This window comes from Setaria viridis, chromosome 2, assembly GCF_005286985.2.
Source record: "Setaria viridis chromosome 2, Setaria_viridis_v4.0, whole genome shotgun sequence".
Taxonomy (NCBI): domain Eukaryota; kingdom Viridiplantae; phylum Streptophyta; class Magnoliopsida; order Poales; family Poaceae; genus Setaria; species Setaria viridis.
In genome coordinates, this window is record NC_048264.2 from 8,561,458 (window position 1) to 8,585,020 (window position 23,563).

The 23,563-nt window shown below is 46.3% G+C and overlaps 1 protein-coding gene across 1 annotated transcript; it reads right to left on the minus strand.

Annotated features, from left to right (window-relative positions):
• Positions 1–9,657: 9,657 nt before the first annotated feature.
• Positions 9,658–11,303, minus strand: LOC117846104 (triphosphate tunnel metalloenzyme 3). The gene has a single exon (XM_034727210.2). It carries the CDS (start codon positions 10,787–10,789, stop codon positions 10,151–10,153), a length of 639 nt encoding a protein of 212 aa, XP_034583101.1. The 5' UTR covers positions 10,790–11,303; the 3' UTR covers positions 9,658–10,150.
• Positions 11,304–23,563: the final 12,260 nt, after the last annotated feature.

The following is a 23,563-nucleotide window of genomic DNA, read 5'->3' on the forward strand; positions in this document are numbered from 1 at the left end:
TAGCTTCATATGGATCTCCATCACCGCCACTTGATTCTGCACGCGTGACGGCTCAAACCCTAGGCGGCAATAATACGGAGGACGAGAGGAGCTCCTACATGTGGTGACTCCGTGACTAGGAAATCGAGACGCAGCATTGGCTCGTCTTCCGCTAGCTCGAGGAGCGCGTGCGTTCACCGCTGGCTCGTCTTCCGCTGGCTCAGTGCTGGCTCGTCTTCTGCCTGAGGGGTGCGTGCGTTCAGCAGCGCTGGCTCATTTTCCACCCGATCTGCACACGCGTTCGATTTCCTAGACAGCCATGCGTCTTTCATATGGCAGCGTCCTGCACGCGCGGCAGGTTGTAGGACTCCTGCGCATAATATTTTTCCCAAGTGTACACCATGTTCAAGAGTCAAGGAGAGTACACTTAGAATGATTAGCAAGGGGAAAGTGGGGGGGTTAGTTCCTAACCCCCTTTAGTACCGGTTGTGCAATCGGTATTGCTACTTCGGTACTGAAGGGGGATTTAGTACCGGGTCAAATAACCAGTACTAAAGAGGTATTAAAAAAAATAAAAAAAAAATCTCGCTGCCCTCCCTCCGCTGTCCGCCACCATCTGCCGCCGCCGCCCTCCCGCCTCGCCCTTTCGCCACCGTCCGCCACCGCCGTCCACCGCCATCTGCCGCCACCACCCTCCCGCCACTCCTTGCCCGGCCCCGCCGCCCTCCCACCGCCGTTTGCCGCGCCCTCCCGCCGCTCCTTGCCTAGCCCCGCCGCCTTCCCGCCGCCGTCCGCCGTGCCCTGCCACCGCCGTCCACCACTCCTTGCCCTGCACCCTCCCGCTGCTCCTTGCCCGGTCACCCCGCCCTCCTGCTGCCGTCCGTCGTGCCCTCGCGGTCGCTGTTGCCTTCCGCCACTCCTTGCCCAGCCCCACCACTCCTTTCCCGGCCCCACCGCCCTCCTGCCGCTCCTTGCCTCCTGCCACCGCCCTTGTCCCCGTTGCCGCCCTTGGCCCCGTTGCCGCGGTGCTGAGAGAGAGAGAGGACAGAGAGAGAGAGAGAGAGAGGAATATAGGGGGAGGGGGCAGAGAGAGACGGAGCGGGTATAGGGGGGAGATGGATAAGGTGGATGAGGTGACGGGGTACTAAAGGTTGGGAGCTCCTTTAGTACCGGTTGGTAGGTCCAACCGGTACTAAAGGTCACCCATTAGTACCAGATGGAGCCTCCACCCAGTACTAATGTGCTCGTGGGCCTTTAGTACCAAGTGGAGCTCTCAACTGGTACTAAAGGGGGTCATGGGGGGCTCCTGAGGAACTAGCCGTTAGCATTAGTACCAGGTCAAAAACCAACTGGTACTAAGAGATAGGACCAATGCTCAGTTTTCCAGTAGTGAAAAGTTCTTAATAATTTTAGTTTAAGAAAATCATTTGTGTGAGGACTGAGGGGAGTAGCATAGTGTGCACGTAGATGTGGTTTGGGCTTGATTTTTGTCAAACAATGGCATCAAGCTAGCTTGTTACTCTTGGCGTGGTTAGCAACACCAAGTAGGCTGTGGTGATTGCAGAAGGCCATTGGTGACGTCTTGGAGATTATAGGAGCCTACTGCAAGGAGAAGATCTGTACTTGATTTGAAGCTTGCCATTTTGGAGATTGAGAAAGCAACATTCTTGGTGAGCACTTGAGCTAGCAAAACCCTATGTGGCTGCACATCAAGGATTATAAGGGGAGCGTCAACTCCTTGTTACCTCAAGAAAGGATCTGGTCACTTCTTGCCCTCTCTTTTACTTCTGGCATTTACTTTCTTGTAAGTTTGTTTATTGCTCTTATTTGTGTCCTTAATGAGCAGCTAGCTCGTTAGTTGCTATCTAGCATTCCCTCATAGGTTAAGGTTTCTTTCAACTTACAATTCTAGGCTAAGGCTACTTGCTTATTCTAGTTTAAATTTGAATTAGTCCTAGTTCACCCCTCCCTCTTAGGGATGCTGAGGGTTGTAGCATTAGCTGGCTGGGGCGCTAGGCACTAACAAATATCTCGTCGAGCATGATGGACTATAAGTTAGATATCTTTTCTCGGGTCTATTTAGGGAAGATCTGGTTCCAAGTTTGGAGCAGATCAAGTTTGTCAGTGAAGGCCTTGTCAAGGCTTTTGTTGGCTCCTTGCACTAGTGTCCGACAACATTGTGCTCAGCTCAAAGGCAGGGTGTACCACATCGACATCACTAACGAACTCACCCATGAGCATTAAGGGTATGATTGGTTGCTGGCCATAATTTGCCATGCCTAATGTTAGCCACACATGTGGCAAGCCACGTAATGTGGGAACAATGGATTGTTTGTTTGATAACTAAAATGCGGCAAAATCGCTGTGGCTGCTATTTGGATTGCTGCTACATATATTTGGTAAAAAGTTATGTCACATGTTTGGTTGCCAGCTATATGTTGGTAAAAACACTTTAATACCATAGTGCTAAGATTACCGTCCATTCCTCACAAAACAATTACATTTCAACATAGCAAATAGGGATATATTTTAAAAATATTACAAGCACAAACACAAGCCTGATGTTTTCAAATATTAGTTCAGTGAAACAATAACATGATGGTATCCAATCAATTTACAAAATCAGTGGTGCTAACAAGTGTCTCCCGAAGTGATTTTTATCGTAGCACTGATTTCATCAATGGAGTCTGCAGAACGGCTCTTATAAAAAATAGTACATGCCAATATAATCTGATAATTCATCATAAATTCGTCAAGGAAAAAATCTAATCAAAATCGACACTTCATCATAAATTAATCTTATAAAAAAAATACAACATATTTCCCACTGGAGAAGTAGGGGAGGGGGCGCATTTTGCAAGCCGCATCGAGGCTCTATCATGCAGCATGTTGCTCCTCTCACAGGACGGTTGCTTCCTTTACTCATCCTGCTTCTGCCTCTGCAGTTGCCTTTTCTAGGACATGATTCTTCAAATTCGTCAGCAGAAGGTGGTGGTGACGGGCAAGTATATGAGAATCGTCTGTAGTACATGATTCAGTTGCTTCTGTAGGATGTAGAAGTATAGCTGGTGGGGGAAGAGCCCGCGATGGAGCAGCCATGAAGCAGATGTGGGATGTGTACTATCTAGAAGTACACAAGCTAGAGAACAAATTCTCTGGTTTGGGGTTCCACCATGTCGTCCATGACAACAACGTTGATGCAGACATCCTATCAAAGCTTGGATCTACACGCACTCAAGTTCCAGCAGGAGTTTTTGTCCATGAGCTACACAAGCCATCCATAATGGAGCCGACACCATTAGCAACCACTGATTGAGATCCTACCGTGCCAGATCGGGAGGTTATGATGATCGATGTAGACTGGATCGCTACTTTCATCGATTACATCAAAGAGCACAAGCTACTCTCAGACAACATTGATGCAGAACAAGTCTTATGGCGTAGCAAGAACTATATTCTAGTCAGAGATAAGCTTTACAGAAGAGGTGCATCGTTAGGAGTGCTCATGAAGTGCGTCTCATGGCAAGACGGTGAGGACATATTGGAGGAGATCCACAGAGGCATTTGCGGCAACCGCACGTCCTCAGGCACAATCGTGGGTAAAGCTTTCAGATCAGGGTTCTATTGGCCTACAGCTCTCGCTGACGCCGAGGAACTAGTCCGCCGATGCCAAGGGTGCCAATTCTTCACCAAGCAGCAGCACGTACCTTCCCACAAGCTGATCACCATACCACCCTCTTGGCTCTTTACGTGCTGGGGGCTTGACATGATTGGCCCACTTCCCACGGCGCCTGAAGGATTCAACCAAGTTCTGGTGACCATTGATAAGTTTACCAAGTGGATCGAGGTGAAGCCAGTCACCTGCCCCAAAGCAGATAGAGTACTTCACTTTCTCGACGAGCTTGTTCATCGCTACGGCTTCCCCAATTGCATAATTACAGACATGGGTTCAAACTTCAACAACCAAGGGTTCTGGGAATACTACGGAACAGTGGGATGAACGTCCAATATGTCTCCATCGCTCATCCGTGGGCCAACGTCCAAGTTGAGCGCGCCAACAGGATGGTGCTAGATGCTCTCAAGAAAGGTTGCACGACATCTTCAACACCAAGGAAGGCAAGTGGCTTAAGGAGCTACCGAATGTACTCTGAGGGCTACGTACCCAGCCATGCAAGCCTACAGGGTAATCGCCCTACTTTTTCGGCTACGGATCTGAAGCCGTGCTTCCTGCTGACGTCATGTGAAAATCCCCAACAGTCGAGCAATATGAGGAAGGTGCAGCAGAAGAAATAAAGCATATAGACATTAACAACCTTGAAGAAGCTTGCTGCACAACACTCGTCCAGTCTGCAAGATACGTCGGAGGCCTTCACCGCTACCATGATTGAAAAGTTAAAGAACGATCGTTCAACATAGGTGACATGGTCTTTCACCGTATCCAGGACACTAAAGGGCTGCACAAGCTCAACTTACCATGGGAGGGGCCTTTTATCGTCTCCAAGGTCACTGGACTTGGATCATATAGACTACAACACCCATCTAGTGAAGATGTTAACAACTCGTGGAACATCGAGCAACTTTGTCAGTTTTATCCTTAATTTAGATTTACATATTCATGTAATTGGCCATTGGCCCTAGTTGTAGATTTATAATTCAATAAAGCAGTCATATCCTCATCATAATTCAACTACTTAATTTTGCCTTATCGCGGCTTGCAAAAGCAAGTTTGCAGTACTCCTAATGAGATATTCAGCTCCCTAGGAAAAATCACCCAATCGCGGCTTGTAATAACAATTCTACAAAACTCCAACAAGCTATTTAGCTCCCTGGGCAAAATCGTCCAAATACGGCTCATAATAACAAGTCTGCAAAATTCTAGTGAGTTATTCAACTCAGTGGACAAAATCGTCCGGCACACGTCCTAAGTATTCTACAATGTGCATCTGATTAGGCTTACAAAAGAAGCCTTGTGCACAGACACTCACATTAATCGTACGAGCAATAATCAGGATTAATTGTGGGAGGCACTAAAAATAACAAGTCGCAAAGCAAGAAAATAATTGCATAAAGACTTCAATATATTAGAAGCATTGACAATTGTTCTTCATACAAATACTAATGTTTCTTCATCTCCATATCTACTCAAGTTCTAGCTGCTTGCTACTAGCTTCTTTAGTGATGGGATCCATCTCCCACATAATCTCCTTGAATTGCTCATCCGAGCAGTCTGACGCCATCCCTTCAACAACGGGTTGTAAATTTACTCGGGGATAGAAAGACTTCACAAAGCTCAAGACCTACTGGGAGATAGACTTCACCATCTTTTCAATGTAGCCAAAAATCTTCTCTGGCGCATCCTTGAGTATCTCTAAGCTCGGACAAGGCTCTACACCTTCAGCTAGGGGCTCTATCATATCCACAATCGGCTGGGTGGCCTTACAAAATGTGGCAGTTTCCACCTTAGCCTCACGATCTTTGATGGTCTCCATGGTAGTAACAAGATCAGCCTTGCCATCCTCATGCATCTTCTTCTCCTTCTCTAGGTTACGCTCCAACTTCTCAACTTGCAAGACAAGTTTGTCGTGCTGGTCAGTCACATGATAGAACGCATTGGTCCAATCAGTGGCTTTCTCCTAGAGTTCTTTATTTGACTTCTCAAGCTCCGCACATTAAGGCAGCAGAGGATCAGTACCACAAGTAGAATCAGTATTCGGAAAGCAACAATAATAACAATTAGCTTTAATCCACTGGTTCAAGGACTTGTTGCGTCCGCTGAGTCGGTCTTTCTCTTCTTCAAGTTGCAAGATGCGATTCCGGTATTCAGCAGCAGCTCTGTCATACTTCATCATTAATTGAGACAACACTCCCTCTCCTTAGCAAGTTCTTTTTCAAGGGCCTCAGCACGAAGTACTGTGTCCCCACATCCTTCAAGCATTTAGTATTTGTGGTGGTAGCACTTGATGGCATCCTACGACACACACAATAGGTACTCGTATTAGTACACGAGTACAAATTACAAGGCAACTATCAACAAATCAAGTCAGAAAGAACAGACCTCTACATAATTGATAATACGGCGGTGCATCTCCATCATTCCAGTGACCACGTCCATATTGAGCAAGGGGTCATCGATCAGTTGAATTTCTTCAAGATGAATTGCTCTGGCCAATAGAGGATTTGCACGAGCTTCAGAATCAGCTGTGCTTTGCAGAACCATAGCAAGGTTTGGCAATGGACCTGGTTCAGAGGATGCGTCGGTGGCCATGACTTCCACATCCTTCGCTGCTTCAATTTCCACCTATGGCTCGAGGGCTACAGGAGTAGCAACGGTGCCAGAAGTAGTCATCACTACTTCTTCGAGTACTTGTCGCTCAGGGGCTAGTGGCACAACATCGCTCGACGATGCCAATACCTCATGCATAAGAGCTACCACAGCAGACGTAGCCCTTGGAGTAGACAGCTTCTCCACAATTTGCTCCTGTGGAAGAAGTACTGCTTGAGCCTGGATGATGCCTTGAGCTGAGTGGCTGCCGCCATCAGTCACAGGATTGGAGTCAGGCCTAGCCAAATCTATGTCTGAGGATTTCCTGCAGAAGGGCACATATTTCTGTCACAATAACTTACTTACGAGTCATAATAAGTACTCGAAAGAACAACAAAGGATACCTTTAAGATCTCCTTAGTTTCAATTTGGGTTCTCCTGTTAGGCGTAGTGGCTTAATAGCTGGAGACAGTGCCTTTGGCGCGGCCTGAGAAGTCGCAGCTTGATCCTAGCCAGCCTTAGTTACTGCCCCCACTGCCGACATCATCTCTGCGCCAACAAGGTTTACCGCATCTCTAGAGGAGTTGTCATTGCTAACAACAGGCTCTGAATCATCTTCAACATCGATCACCTCCTCGGTGATCGGTGTCGCCTAGGCACTCCCGGGCCTACCGGAAGACTTGTACGGACCCACTCAAGGGAACGTTCCTGAAACCTACTCGGACATGAAGACTACTCTGCAAGGCACGTAGGCTTCATGGACTCCTCGAAGACTAGTCGGGTCAGAAGGAAACTATTCTACCGAGTTAGAGTAGGATTCTGTAATGTACTCGAATAGGGCTCTTGTACACAATCCGCCCTGTAACCCTGCTCCCCCAACTATATAAGGGCGGGCAGGGACCTCCTCCAGACAACCAAGAACAAGTGCAACTCGACACAAGTTCAATACAACCAACACACAGAACGTAGGGTATTACGCGATCTAGCGGCCCGAACTTGTTTAAATCGTGTTTCTTGCGTCACCATCGACTCCTTGATTCTCGATGACACCCACCACACAAAAGACCACCTTGGGTACTCCCTAGGTGGGTTGCCGGTCTAAAACACCAACAATCGGCAACTTGTCCTGAGCAGCTAAGGCAGCTGTCTTCTCAGTTCCCTTCGCCACCTCGAGTACCTACAAACCACTAGTGTCATCCTGAGCAAACACGGTGGTGACATTGGAGACACCTTTTGGGAGTAGTGATACTCAGGATCTTGTCCTTCCTTTACTACCAGACAGGTCTCCTAGCATGAGTCCAGTACCAAAAAGGGATCCAAGTATGACTCCACCTCCCCCTCCTACGAAGAAGCGTTCAGTTCCTCCTCCACTCCACCTCCTAAGAAGAAGCAAAAGGAGAAGGCACCATCTGAGAAATTACCTTATGATATGATAGATGAGGAGGTCAAGGCTGCAGTGACTGTTGAGTACGAAGCATCGAAGAAGGCTTGTAAAGAAGCATGGTTGAAGAAACAGAATCCGGAGCCACACCAGATAAGTGTAAGATTTGGTCTTTCATCGGAAGAATGGAGGCGGAGAAAAGGAAAAAGCCAGAGAAACCTCCGTTATTTGATTACGACAGGCAGATAACAAAGCAGGCAGCTCAGAAGAGGTAAAGAAGTGGGAAATCTATTGCTCAACTCAGATAGCAATCCAACCAATCGGTTGCCCCGCTTGTGGTGCTTTCTGACTTTGAGAAGAACCTGCTGGAATTCAGTAAAGATACAAATCTGATAGCAGTACAACTTCGAGGGGAGGATGAGATCCCAACGCTTCTTGTGCTTGATAAATGGAAACATGAGTATGGTAAAGAGCTCGTGTGGCCATGCTTGGTGTAATATCTCCCAACGAAGATGTACAAGCTACACCAATGGTACATGCAGGCTACAGCAAATGGTTTTGTCGTGATGGAAGTTCGGATTGGTGATCAACATTACTTCTGTGGCGATGACATCATAATGGTGGATCTGGAGGAATTGTACATGCTATAAAATCAAAACGCACTAGACAAGTCACTAATCAGTTGCTGGGTCCTGTAAGTCTTTAGTATATTCCTCTAATTTCAAAATCCTCGCTCTAGTCAATTTACGATGTCTTAACTCCTATTCAATTTTGTATTGTGCAGGATGGAGATTCAAACTTGTCGCAGGATGGGATACCATGACATAGGCTTCATGGACCCCTCAATTATTTTCCAGAATAATCTAAAGGATAAAACAAAATGGACCATGAAGAATATATTTAAGTTCCTCGACAACCATTGGGACAAAAGGTGCATATTATTACCATGGAACTTCGAGTGAGCGTTTTTCACATCTCTTTCTTTTCCGAACTAGCACTTAAACATAATACTAACTAGCTTCAATTTGGATGTACATGTACCACTGGGTACTCCATATTATTATCCCCGCTTCGAGCTTCGTGTATGTCTGGGACTCTTTGAGGAAACTAAAAGAAAAATTCGCTGACATTATAAATGCTCTGAACAAATGCTGGGCTCGATTCCTTCAAACTCACAAGGGTGATTTCGAGGAGCATTTTATTTGGAATCTAGATTTCCCAGTATGTGTTGAATTTTCACATCTCGTGACACTTCCTTTAATACAACAAATATTTCATAACTTTTTTCCATATATATAGTGTTCGAGATAGGCGGAGGGTACTCATTTATGCGGATACTACGTTTGTGACTACATCCACAACTTTGTGGGTCCGAACCGTATCACCGAACACGAATTAACCGTACATATTTCAATTCATATGCTTATACTTCAAAAACCAATCCATATGTACATACTTAGAAAAATTAGATTAAGTATTTCAATTCATTTGCTTGTACTTCAAAAACCAATTCATTTGCATGTACTTAGAAAAATTAGATTAAGTATTTGAATTCATTTTCTTATACTTCAAAAACCAATCCAAGTGCATATACTTAGAAAAATTAGATTAAGTATTTCAATTCATATGCTTATACTTCAAAAACCAATTCAAAAACTAATCCATGTGTATATACTTAGAAAAATTAGATTAAGTATTTCAATTCATATGCTTATACTTTAAAAAAGTTTCATTTGTCCAACAAATTTAGATTAAGTATTTCTAATTCATTTGCCGATGACACAGATGATGACCAGGAAGGAAAAACTCGTCGACACCGAAGTTTTCAGGGCAATACAAGATCAACTATGTGGATTTTTTCTTCTGGACGAGGTTACAAATCTTGTGAAGGAGTTTCATAGTAGTGGATCTTAGCTAGTGCACAAACCGGACTCGGGTTCAGATTAGTAATTAATTACGATATGTGTATGCATAATATGTCTATATAAATATGTGTAATATTATTCATATATGTGTATGCACAATATATATATATATATATATAATATTATCTCAAATGTTATATTAAAGATAAATAGAACTTTACATATATTAGCGTATTACAACTAGTATATGTAAAGGAAACTAATACGAAATACAAATATAGAATAAAGTAACAAAAAATAAGAAAAAAAGGAAAAAAATAGTACCGGTTGGGGATACCAACCGGTACTAATGAGGGCACACCCTCACGTGGTGTGGGAAGCCCTTTAGTACCGATTATTTGAACTGGTACTAAAGAATCCCCTCTAGTACCGGATAGCCAGTACCGGTTGCACAACCAGTACTAGAGGGGGTTTAGAACCAGTAGTAGAGGCGATTTCTCCGGTAATGATTTCATCAATTTAGTAAGTAATATACTCATTGCGCAGGCATGGTTCATCCGTGCAACGCAGTGACGCACTGAGTATATATGCTAGTAAGGTTTCCTACGACCAGCTCGTCGTCATCCTGTCGTGGCCCTTAGGAGCGAGGGAACACATGCCTAGTCAGTGAAGCAGCTTCCCAGCCATGAAGCAGGCAAACTTATTGCTCTGGGAGTAGTCATATGGCACGGCAGCCACTGTGAGCAGCCACTCCAGCACCTCCTTGGCCCGGTCAGGCTCCTCAGTCTCGCACTCGAGCTCGTAGCGTGTCCAAAAATCAAATCGCGTCTCGTCGAGCTCCAGCACGAGCCCCAGACCCTCGCCGTCCTCCTCGAGCTTGTAGACGGCACGCGTGTTTCGGAAGCCGCCTAGGCAGATGAACGGTGCGGCATCCCTGCCGACGCCGTACTCTCTGGCGACAAGCTGGATGATCGAGGAGTCAACACCACCGAGGCGCGCGGGGTCATCGGCGCACGCAAGGGCGAGGGTGGTGTCGATGGTCTCCACGATCTCTTCAACGCGGCTAACGCCAGCGTCGATGCACGGGCGGCGCTTGAGCACAAGAATCGCGAGTGTGGGGGCATCGTTGGGTCCGTAGAGGCGGACGCGGAGCTCGGCATTGGCCGTGGCGAGCGGGCACATAGCGGCGTCGAAGAAGAGGTTCCGCTGGGGGTGGATGCAATGGAGGCGTGGTGCGAGGAAAGAGGATAGGCGGCGGTGAGCAGCAGCATCGGGGAGACGGAGCTTGATCTCAACCTCCATAGGGTGGGGGGGTGGGGACTACGGTCTCGGGTTGGTGATGGGGGTCGAGGTGGACATTGGGGCCGATGCGTTGAGCCTTGGTGGGTTCGGGGGGCGGTAGGTGTGATGAAGGGGGTAGGAGATCTGCCTGCCGGGTGCTGGGTTAAGAGTGGTGTAGCCGCTCGGGGCGGTGGCTGCTGGGGTGCTGCCTGTTGGAAAACTTACACTCAAGCTCTTCCTAAGCACTAGCTGAGTAGCTAGTGTCACCTAATAACTAATACCAGCAACATACACAACTCACGCAGGAACACAATAGCAGCTCACGCAGGGCACTAGCAGAGCACACTCGCTCAAACTAGGAATGCAAAACTGAAAACAAAGCTAGCACACTAGAGTAAGTACATAACTCTGGGCACTCCTTCAAGGAGGCCCGGTGCTCCTTATTTATACAAGAGCTCAAGCACTATTCATCGAACAAGGATGGGTGTGTGCCCTCCCAACAGGAGGCATCACCATCGCGCTACAAGCGCGTTCGCTAGTGCTAGCACTACTCCACAGCACTTATCACTGCCGGCCCCAAACTGGCTCCCAAATTCGGCAGTGACGGGGTGTCCCATCACCGCCACATCACCGGCGGTGATGACTCCATCATCACCGCGGGTTTGTATCTCAAACCGGTGGTGATGATGGACACCATCACCGCCGGTTTATTCCACAACCTAATGGTGATGAGTCTATTTTACCGTCGGTTTGAACCGACTATGATGAGCTTTTTCAGAGAAAAAAAATTCAGAAATTTAATTAGAATCACCCATTTGACAGCAAAATACCTCCAATATATATATATCCTTTAACGAATCATGTACGAATGACACTAATAAATTCATTTTAATTATATTACCACTCGATGACAATATATTATGTAAGTTATTACATTTGAGATGTGCAAGGGCGGGTTGCACACGTGCTCAGTTTGGTTTGAGGGAAAAAGGCAAATGTGTGCACATTCAAGATGCATCTTTGTCTTTAGTGTTTTATTATCACTACTTTCTACAATGTAAAGTTCCTAGATATTTATTATTTCAAATAACAAAGCTGTTGTTTCATTTTATATATTCCACACAGCATTATAAGTAATATATATACACGGATACTTCTACAAATCCTTGGGGGCTTATCCTTAAAAGTTGTAAAAGATGGGCACCTTTCTATTCATCGACGAAACCTCATAATCCTATGGAGCCCAGATGCTCATCATATTGAATCTTATATATTTCTATTTCATAAAACGAGTGAAAAAAAATCGAACTTGGCTAGATCAAATTGTACGCAAAGAATATTAAGCAGGAAACGATGCTTATCAGCAGGGGGGCGTCACCTTTAACGATTCTGACTCCACTCACACTTCCTTTTGTAAAAATTATAAAGTTTTATGCTGAAGAAAAAAAATAATATTCTTCCTTAGCAAAACTTACAGCGTACAGATTCTTTATTTACTTTTTTTTCAACTACTAGGAAAGGACCCGTGCGTTGCCGCGGGAAATATGGGAGGATAAACAATAATTCTAAGGCCGAATTTAAATTACAGTTTTCAAATCAAACATTTCTAAGAAAACTTTAGACTACATGCACACCAATATTTTAAATCACCGGCTATGAGATTCAGCAACAACTGCTAAAAACACCGCTATATCCCGCTATTTCTATTGTAGTTAACGTAGCGGCACCTCTCTAGAGCTGCTACAGCGCCGCTATAGCTTCGCTATAGCCCACTATTTAAAATGCTGGTGCACGGTCTAAAACTTGGCATGATGAGTGGATTACTTGGCACATGAAATCAACCATGGACTAAATTTATTCCATCCTTCCTATCGACCTTCATTGCATCTGATCCGCTGTTTGTGCCGGAGTGCTAGAGCCTTTTACGCTCGACCTGTCCAGAGCATGGTTTAGTCGTGTCCCCACACGATGGCCTTCCCCATCACACCTCCCTGACCTAACTACCATCAATCACCGCAGCCCTTTAGTCTCTGACCACATTGTCTCATCCTGTCACGACTATGCTTATAGCTTGCGATAAGGCTACTTACAAAGGCGGACCTAGGATTTGAACTTTGGGTAGGCCTAACAAAAAAAATCTAAATGCAATTCGGTATAAACCAAAACACAATTCGTCAATTCGGTAACACAAATACAAAATTCTCCAATAACACAAATAGAAAATAACCAAAAGTATGATAATGTATTTAAAATGTCTCCTAATAATACATTAAATTCAACAACTAAGTTTCGAAGTTGCATAAATTACAATATAAAAAGTTTGAACTTAAGATAAGTATCATAAACAAATTGTTGCTGCCGTGGATTGACTATTTATTTCCCACGTGTTATTTTAAGCGAAGGATTTGCACAGCTTATTAAGATGTAGTCTGTTTTTGACACACAGGACGCATGCCAAAGAAAGGTAACCAGGAAGGCAAGATTATTTGTTTCTCATACAGATGTAAGAGGCATGGATTATTTGTTGGGCCGGCCTCTGAAATATACATGTAGTAGAAAAGAATTGGGCTAAATTTTTGGGTAGTCCTGGGCCTATATGGACTACCTGCTGGGCCCCCTATGGCTACTTAACCGCATGGCAACAAATTGCTGCCTACAGTCATTATGTTTGTTTAGTTTTTCACAGTTAACTTTACCTTGCTATATGGAAGGAGATTCTGTGAAATACTTGATCTCTACTTTTTGTTAACAGACGTTTTTTGTTACAATTTATGCATTCAGTTTTAATCCGATTGCTTAATCCATGTTAGTAGTTTTTAAACACAACTTTTCACTTTTATTTGATATATTGCAAACTAACCAAAACAGAGAAAATTGATAGGCCAAACAAAAATTCCCTTTGCTCAGCACGTGGAGTAGGAGGAAGTGGATGGCAGATCCCCCCTCCCCCTCCCCCGCCCCCCGGGCTGAGCACTCCGAATCCGATCCCAACAGGAAGAAGGAACAATGTGGGGCATCTCTGATCGCAGTGCGCGCCAGCTTCGCAGCCAATGATCTCCAACAGACATCATTCCCTTTTTGCTTGCACATGGTTTCCGCACCACTCCCCCACCCTACCCGCTGATAGGGATGGAAATGTGAAAATGGATATTCGAATTATCCAACATCGATATCCTCTAAAATGACAATATGAATATCCATATTCGTATTCGAATTTTAATGTGGTACTAAAATGGATACAACCAAATTTGTTTTTCTTGATTTTCTCTATCCGATTCCACATTCGTATTCAACAATATCCGACACTATCAGTATCCGACCATACGAAACTATTAGTTATCTCTATAACTAATGATAAATGATGTTAATTTAAATATAAATAATGAGAGTATATCATTGAAACTATTCAAAAGTTATCTTTATAACTAATAATTAATGATTTTAATTTTATTATTACCAATATAGTATCCATAAAACTATTTAAAAATTATCTCTAATTTTAGTGATCAATGTCATTAAATTTAATAATAAATATATATGAATATTCAATTTACTTTGAAATACTCTACTTTATCTATCTAACAATCAAAACTTTTTTTATAAATTTTTATTATTCATCGATAAATGTTTATATTTGTTGAAATGTATATTTATCCATATATTAATTTTTTTATAAAGTGCACTATTCTGAATAATTATTAATTAATGTAACATTTTCATGAGCTATCTTTGTTTGCACTTGTTAGGTCTAGTTGTATAATGATTTGTTTATTCAAAAACCATCAATAAACAAAATAGGTACATGTTATCTTCAAATCGAGTAAATATCCGATGGATATCCAAATTCGAGAAATTCTTTTTGTATTTGTATTCGAGAACATCCAAATTAGTATCCGTATTCGACTTAAAATAAGGTAAAAAGTGCTATCCGAATTCGATTCCATGTGGATCCGATCCGAATTCTATCCCTACCCACTAGCCCCCCGTTTCTCCAACCCCATGGTCACCCTAAACCCCAATTAACATATACATAATTTATATACATAATTTTGTGTAAACAAAAGTTATACACAAATATTATAACAAAAAATTATGAAAAAAATATTTATATATCACAAAAACATGCAAACAAATATTTGTACAACCAAATTATGTAGCAAAAAGTTGTGCTAAACATATTTTATAAAAAACTTATAACTTTTCCAAAAACAACTGTAACAAAATTATGTAGCAAAAAGTTACGCGAAACATATTTTATGACACTTATACACATAACTTTTCCAAAAACAATTGTATAAAAAGCTTTTCCAAGAAAAAGAGCTTTGCAAAATAAAATTGGAGAAAAAAAGTTGTGCAGATGCAAATCGGGGAAAAATTATCCATATAACTTTTTCACAACAGCAACATTTTCACATTAAAAGAAAAAAAATAGGCTTGCCGGTGCCAGTGCCGTGTCGTAAGCTTGAAGCCAGCCCTGCTCCATGGGCTCTGCCAGGAGCCAGATGTCCTCATCTCCCCCACCAAGCAGGCGTGGCTCTAGGGGAGGGGTAGGCCGTGAGACCGCCCGGGGCCCATGGAGCTGGGGGCCAAGACCATATAGGTAATTAGTACATATAACCATTTGAAGACCCATCACAAAGCATCCCATGCCGTAGGTAACTCTCCCTTCCAGTCCTATTCTATGTAACCATCCATCGAGCAGAGGGCAGGCCGCAGTTGACATTTCGTTTGATCATTTCTTACCGCCATGACCCTGCTTGCCCATCGACGTGCTCTGGCTGAGGAGAGGAGACACCCGTGTCAAAAAAGATCTGATTGGCTCCTTACCTGGTGAGGTGGCAACCGGCAATGGCAAGGACATCGATCCGATTTGCTCATCACAGTAAGCAACACACCGATTGATTAGTATTTTCAATTTTTTTTCTTATTTGTTTTTTTGTATGCGCTATGCTTTGTACCGATTGTGCTAGGATTAAAATTTATAATTCAATGTATTTATTTGAATATGATAGATGTTGCCTAAGAAGCATTTGTCGGGTGCTCAGAAAAGAAAAAAAAGGAAAACAAGAAGATCAGTTCGTAGAATCATAGAGAGGTGCTCTTCATAAGTTTTTTACAGTTTCAAATAATGCTAAAGTCACTCAAGATTAGGGATCCTTATTATTAAAAATTAGTTCAACATGCCCTTATCTTCTTGCTTGCCCAAGAGCCCTTAAAATTATAGAGCCGGCCCTGCCACCAAGCCTCGCTAGTGGCCATCACTACCGCCGCTCGGCTCGTCGGAAGCCGCCACCGGTCCTCCTCTTCGCTGGTTGCCACCACACGTGGAGCAGGCGGGCTCCCTGGATCCATGGAGAGGCATGCGATGGGTGAAGCCCAAGCCGCCTCTCGGCGGTGATGAAGAAAGGGAAGGAGGAGCCCTCGTCGAGGTGGCCACGCCACCCTTCGAAGTTACTGCTGTCGGGGATAGATCCCCAGTACCCACATGGAAGGAAGGAGACAGACTTCTACTAGGATTCCTCTGTAATCCTACTAGGACTCATGCCATGTAATCCTGCTAGGACTCCTCCTTGTAACCGACTAGTAATCCCGCTCGATGGAGTATATAAAGGAGGGCAGGGGTACCTAGATCAGCAGAACCCTCAGAACCACCATCAATTGCCAACAATCAAGCTATGCAACATCCAAGTGCAGGGCGCAATATACAACACACCAACAGGACATAGGGTATTACGCTACTCTGGCAGCCCGAACCTGTATAAATCCGTGTCTTGTGTCCTCGCGTTTACCTTCGAGTTCCAGGTCCGGCGAATCCCCACCAACCAATCTACTACCTCGGGGAACCCCCTCGGTAGGTTGCCGGTATAAAACACCGACATCTAGCGCGCCAGGCAGGGGTGACCGTCGAGATCATCGGGCGAGCTTGAAGGACCTCGTCTTCAAAATCAATTTACTTAACGAGAAGCAAGTCGCCAAGTTCCAATTCGAAGCAGAGTCGAGAAGCTTGGGAAAACAATTGGATCACGAGCGATTCCATCCCCACAAGCAGGGATCAAGTAGGAACTTGGTTCGGTAATCGAGTTTGAAACCAAAGCAAGGCATCTCCGAGTCTGAAGTAAAGTTAGCCTACTACACCCCACAGACTAATCAGCAGACTACCAGGCTATCATCGTGTTGTTGTTGTTCCAAAGGCAAAAAGAACATTGCAAAGCTGATTCCTTTTCGACCAAAGCTTGAACTCAAGTCTGAAAGCAGAGCATCATCAGGACCGAGAAAACATGCTGCCGTGGTGCATGAAGAAGATAAAAATTCAGCCTGAAATTGTTATGCACACACAAAGGAGTACAAGAAGACTTCAAGTGCTTCGCGGCAACATCGACATCCGGCCGCATACTACCTCGTCAACGACTACTTCAACTTCGCGAGGGCGCTTAGTGACCCACCGACGATTACCTCGACTACTAGTCTCGACTAGAAACTAGTCGGGACAGGCCTTGCACCATCAATACCTAGTCGGAATTGACTCCTACTAGCCAGCTTGACCAACAACCATCGCGCCAGGGACAATCTTGACTACTTCGATGGGCGACTTGCCGACGACTACTTCGACTACGCCGTGATGCTCACCAGCGACTACTCATCTCGACTAGAAAATTAGTCAGGGCGGGCCTCACACTATCGACAACTAGTCGGAATCGACTCCAATTACTCGGCTTCATGAACAATCATCACAGCTTCATCGACAACCGCCACAGCTTCGTCGACAATCGTCCACGAATCAAACTAAGTCACTTTTCTAATTATTTTCTGGCTTGTCTTCCACATGCGGGGCAACACACCGACTACTTATTTGTGTACGCCTCTCGATGGGAATTAACCTACAGAGCTACACTTTGCCAACTACTTGCCGGAGGGCAGCAAACTCTTGAGTGCAATTGTGCTCTCTTTTTTATCGCAGCGATGACTACTCATTTTTGTCTTCTCTTAAGGTCACTAATCTCCTTGAGTAGAACATGTCTTAATTCGTGAAAGCCTCAGGAGCATCTGTCATGCCTAAGTGCCAGCACACATACACGAGACAAAGATCTCAGCTATGCAAATGACAGTGCCCATACGTGTACAAGAGACAAAGATCTTGCCACGTAGTGGCTGCAGCTAACGGAGACTGAGAGCCTAAACGTAACTAGCTGACTACTTGGGAGAAATATGGACAAAATAAGAGCATGACACAAATTGTTTATATTGATCACTGAATAAATTCCAGTAGTTTCAATATTCCACAAATATGCTACATAATGTATGCATCTCTTCTTTCAGGTCAAGCTTTAGCGACGATGCTCCAGGACGCTAAGCGTACCTCCAAAGGTACCTCTAGCTTCCATGCTTGGGGGCTAAGCGCCAACTACTACTCCGAATATCTCCAATGGCTCAGCTTGTTTCCAAGCTCGGGGGCTAAGCACCAATAAATACTCGACGTGGCTCCTCTGGCTCACCTGACGCATAAGCTCGAGGGCTGGACGCTGCAAAACTACTCGGATGATGACTTGCATGAAGATTCAAGATCCTTGAGTTGATTGGGCTAATAAGCTATACCCAACAATTGTTTTTTTTTCAAGTTGAAAGAAGAAGATTTAAGATTTTTATTAACCCTCAGCCTGATTCTACGATTCAACCTAAGGCTTGAGGGCTACTCCATATGGAGTGCGACTTTGCCGCCCTCCATATATGAAGATTACAGAATCAAGACGATCAAGGCTTTGAGCACACTATAGCCTCATGGCAGCTTATTTGAAACTTTGAAGATTCAGCCAAATGAAGTACTTGAAAAGCACCAAAACTACTCGGTGAGGATCTTGAAACAACTCAAAGACTGCTGCATTCAACTACCTCTAGAGCTTCTATCCCCGTGTCTCCGAGTAGTGCTGAGAGAGGTGTGAGGGGAGAGAGAGAGAGAGAGAGAGAGAGAGACCATGAAAGAGTAGGGAAAGTAAATGAAGCAACATGTAGGCCCCACCACGTGGTGTGGTCACGAAGCTTCACGGAAGCTGCATCAGTCGCGAGCGAGCACTCGCTCGCAGATTCAGCTTTAGGGATGGCTATCGACTGGGTCTGAACTTGAGACCCACGAATTTTAGACCTGATGGGGGTGGGGGCAGGTCCAAAATTCCCCCCACGGGTCTCGGGTTCGGGGGCCCGAAATAGGGTGGGTGTGGGGTCGGGTTACGAATTCCCCCCATGGGGATACATAGAGCCTGAATCATAGTAAATTTGGCCCACGAAGCACAACTGCACATTCATAATATGGCCCATGAAGCACCATCCTCCTCCTGGGCCTCAGACTCCCACACCTCCCGTTCTTTCTAACTTACCCCGTCACCCACACTGCCTCCCCTTCCCCATCTCTCACCTGCTCCCCTTTCTCCCCCGTCTACCTCCACCACATCCCCAGTAGCGGTGGCGGCCGATGAACCCCCCCTCCCCCCCCCCCCCCCCCCGCCCAGGCAGCGCTCCATCCCACGAGGCCACCACAATGGCTGCCGGTGAGCCCCTCCCTCGGTTGGCCCTGTCCCTGGCGACGGATGGCATGCCAAGCTCCTGCACCTCATGGTCGCCTCATCGACAACTCGGGTGTTAGGGCCCTATCGGGTTCGGGGGCGGGTGAAGTTTTTAACCCATTTGTTGTTTCGGGCGGGGGGCGGGGCGGGTTTGTGGCTCGGGTTTCGGGGTGGGGCCTGTGAAAGCTCCACCTGACCCTGACCCATACCGTTGCGATCCCTATTCAGCTTTGCGAACAATGTACGACCCGTCTATGACATGTTCCTCGACCGACCAAATCATGAAACATTACTTGTTTTAGAGATGTTTTCAAATCACAGTAGCACCTCACTGTTGGTAGGCGAAAGAATCCTAATTTTTGTGATTTAATGACAACATACCTAATGGGACCAATAGGGTCTTTCACTATATGTTGACGCCCATTTTTGACTAGGGTCAACAACGGAAGACAGAGTCCAGAGCCGATGGGGCCCAAAGGACTCCGAGATAGAAACGTGTCTCCGTCGAATAAGGAAAAACGCAAAGGTTTATTTTAAGTAAGTTTTATAATTTGTAACAGTTCACTTCGTGACCGACCAAGACTTTAGCTTGTTTTCCGGGTATAAATATACACCTAGGATGTTGTAGTAAATCTATCAATTAATTAATCAATACAACTCTTTTTTCAGCTTCACGCAACCAAACCCTAGGAGTAGATTAAGAGTAGCTTCTTTGACGAGTTCTTTCTAGTGCGCAGGGCTGCATCGGCTTCGACCTCCAACAAGCTTGTAAGTACTGTCTTTATTGGTGTCGGATTTAGTGACCGGCAATCCACCAAGGGGGTGCCTAGGTGGTAGATTTGTAGGTGCGGGAGATCGTAAGACTAAGAACTCGAATGGTAACACAAGGGTGCAAGGTTTAGATAGGTTTGGGCCACCAAGGAGGTTTAGCACCCTACATCTTATGTTCTAGTGGATGGTATTGCTCGTGTCTGATCAGATGTCCTCTAGTGGTGCCCTTGGCTCCCTTATATAGTCCGATGACCTAAGGTTACTAGTCGGATTGGATCTAATCCTAGTCGGTGGTTACAAGGGAATCAATCTAAGTCGGTTTACAAGATATACCTCGTGATATCGGAGTGGGATCTGATTTGCCCGGCCTCCAAGTTTGTGTTCCATGTGGCTTCATATCTTGGGCCGCACGCCAAGGTCGAGCAGGGCCTACTTGCACGGCCGGCTAGTATACTGGTCGGTGGGGACTTGCTCCTGAGCCTTGAAGCGATTAAGGTAATCGGTCCAAGGGTCAAAGATTAAAAGTCCAGCAATAGATGCCATGAAATTGAGGAGCCCAGCCCTCGAGCGCGAGGGCTAGTAGAGCCACGAAGGCATGCAGACCAAAATTGGGCGCCCAGGCCCCAAGCGTGAGGGCTGGTAGAGCCACGGAGGCACGCCGATCAAAATTGGGTGCCCAGCCCCCGAGCGCGAGGAATGCTGGAGCCACGGAGGCATGTCGACCAAAATTGGATGCCCAACCCCCGAGCGCGAGGCCTGGTTGAGCTACATAGGCACACCGACCACAAATTAGGCGCCCAGCCCTCGAGCGCGAGGACCGATGCAGCCACGGAGGCACGCCGACAAAAATTGGGTGCCCAGCCATTGAGCGTGAGGACTGGTAGAGCCATAGAGGAAAGCCGACCAAAATTGGGTGCCCAGCCCTAGAGTTCAAGGACTGGTAGAGTCGTGGGGGCACGCCGACCAAAATTGGGCGCCCAGCCCCCGAGCGCGAGGACTGGTAGAGCCACAAAGGCACGCTGACCAAAATTGGGTGCCCAGCCCCCGAGCGCGAGGACTGGTAGAGCCGCGGAGGCACGCCGACCAAAATTGAGTGCCTAGCCCTTGAGCGTGAGCATTGGTAGAGCCGCAGAGGCACACCGATGAAAACTGGGCACCCAACCCCCAAGCGTGAGGACCGGTGCAGCCACGGAGGCACGCCGACCAAAATTGGGCACCCAACCCCTGAGTGGAGGAGTGGTATAGCCACAGAGGAAAGCTGACCAAAATTGGGTGCCCAGCCCCCAAGCGTGAGGACTGGTAAAGCCGTGAAGGTACACCGACAAAAATTGGATGCCCAACCCCCGAGCGCGAGGACTGGTAGAGCCACAGAGGCACGCTGACCAAAATTGGGCATCCAACCCCCCGAGCGCAAGGACTAGTAGAGCCGTGGAGGCACACCGACCAAAATTGGGTGCCTACTCCTCGAGCGTGAGGTCTGGTAGAGCCGAGGAGGCACGCCGACCAAAATTGGGCACTCAGCCCTAGAGCACGAGGACTGGTATAGCCGCGGGGGCACGCTGACCAAAATTGGGCACCCAACCCTGGAGCGCAAGGACAAGTAGAGCTACGGAGGCACACCAACCAAAATTGGGCACCCAACCCTCAAACTCGAGGACTGGTAGAGCTGCGGTGGCACGCTGACCAAAATTGGGTGCCCAACCCCAGAGCGCAAGGACTGGTAGAGCCGTGGGGGCACGCCGACAAAAATTAGGCACCCAGCCCCCGAGCGCGAGGACTGGTAGAACTCCGAAGGCACGCTTACCAAAATTTGGAGCCCAGCCCCCGAGCGCGAGGACTGCTAGAGCCACGGAGGCACACTGACAAAAATTGGGCGCCTAGCCCCCGAGCGCGAGGACTGGTAGAGCCACGGAGGCACGCCGTATAATAATCTGGATGGAAGTCCTACAAAAACCGTCCTTCATCCTTTTCATCGGGAGCAATGTGAGTGGAGTGTAACGGAAGTCCCACGGATTTCGTCAAACGCACGCGCCATTTCGATAGGGCATCATCGTCACTAGGGTTATGCTATTGGGTTCTTCAAAAGACGAAAGGGCGTGGTTCCAAATCCATTTTAGTTCCTCTGCATACAAGCGTCATCCTTCGTTCACTCCATCACCACTACACCCACGATCCCTGGTTCGCACCGCTCCATCCTCAAACTTTGCCTTGTGCCGCCACTCCCGAGAGCCTTTGCCGCCACCTTCCTGCCCTCCATCAAGTGTATGCGAGTCAAGAGCCGCGCCTACATCTTTTCTGCATCACGGGAATTAAAGACTGAAGAAATGGCCAAAGGACAAGTGCCAGATCTGTCCACCTACATGCCCAAATCAGTGATGATGGAGGAATGGATCCATGCGCTTGTCAATCATGGCTTGCTCGGCCCCAAGGCACTCCTCGACTGGAAGTCGACCATAGGCCAGGAGTTTTCGTCCGAGGACAAGATAGAGGCTGCTATCTTTGCATCATTCTTCAAGATAGGATTTGGGATTCCAACCGGTCATTTCTTACGTGGACTGCTCAACAACTATAAGATCGAGTTAGTTCATCTCAATCTTGGATATTGCAGTGTTTATCCATGTCTGCGAAGCTTTCCTCAAAATTCCCCCCATTTTAATCTCTGCAGATATTTGTATCAATTAAAGCAAACATCCAATAGGAAGAAGAGGGTTGTTGGGGGTTGTTCGTTTTCTCTCTATTCAAGGAGAAGTACCAAGTATTTGGATCTGAAATTGAAGGACTCGAACAAAGGGTGGCACAAGCAATGGTTCACTGTGGCCAATCAAAAGCCCGAGCTGCCACCACAGACTAGATTCCTGCCAATGTCAAGATCGGAGTGGTCTAACCAGCCGAGCTCCAACGAACAGATTCACGAAGATGAGCTACTGAAGGACATCACCAACCTGAAGAGGCATGGTGTTACTGTAGCAGTCGTGAGCATCAGTTTCAGCCGGCACCTAATGCAAGTGATCAAAGAGAGGGTCCACCCTGGCTACAAGTTCTCCAGGCCGCTAGATCCGAGTCAGGAGCTACAGTGCAAGGTTTCCGGGGATGAGGTCAATGCCTGAGTGTTGGAGTTTTTCTGTGGAACCATCAAAAGCAAACGTTGTACCAAGGCTTGTTCCCTCATGAGGCCAGCAGATCCGGTAAGTATTTCTTGGTAAACGAACGCTGCTACTGCCGACATCAGTATCTTTTTGTCGCAGGATAACTATTGTTAACACATCGACTGTGTTTGTTAGATTTGGGACTTCACGGACTACTGCCCGGTGTCGCTTCTTGGTGGTACAGAAGAGGCGAGACCTAAAATCTGTCTGACCTTGGAAGCTGAGCAGGCAGCTGCTGTATTGGATTGGGAGTCAGACTTCTCGTTTGAAGGGTCGGATGAGAATGTCTCGAACCAGGGTGGCGGGGTCGAGAATGCAACGCA

What these genes read in the sequence shown, in the direction of transcription:
- LOC117846104 (XM_034727210.2), bottom strand. Translation starts at nt 10,789, where the DNA reads ATGGAGGTTGAGATCAAGCTCCGTCTCCCCGATGCTGCTGCTCACCGC.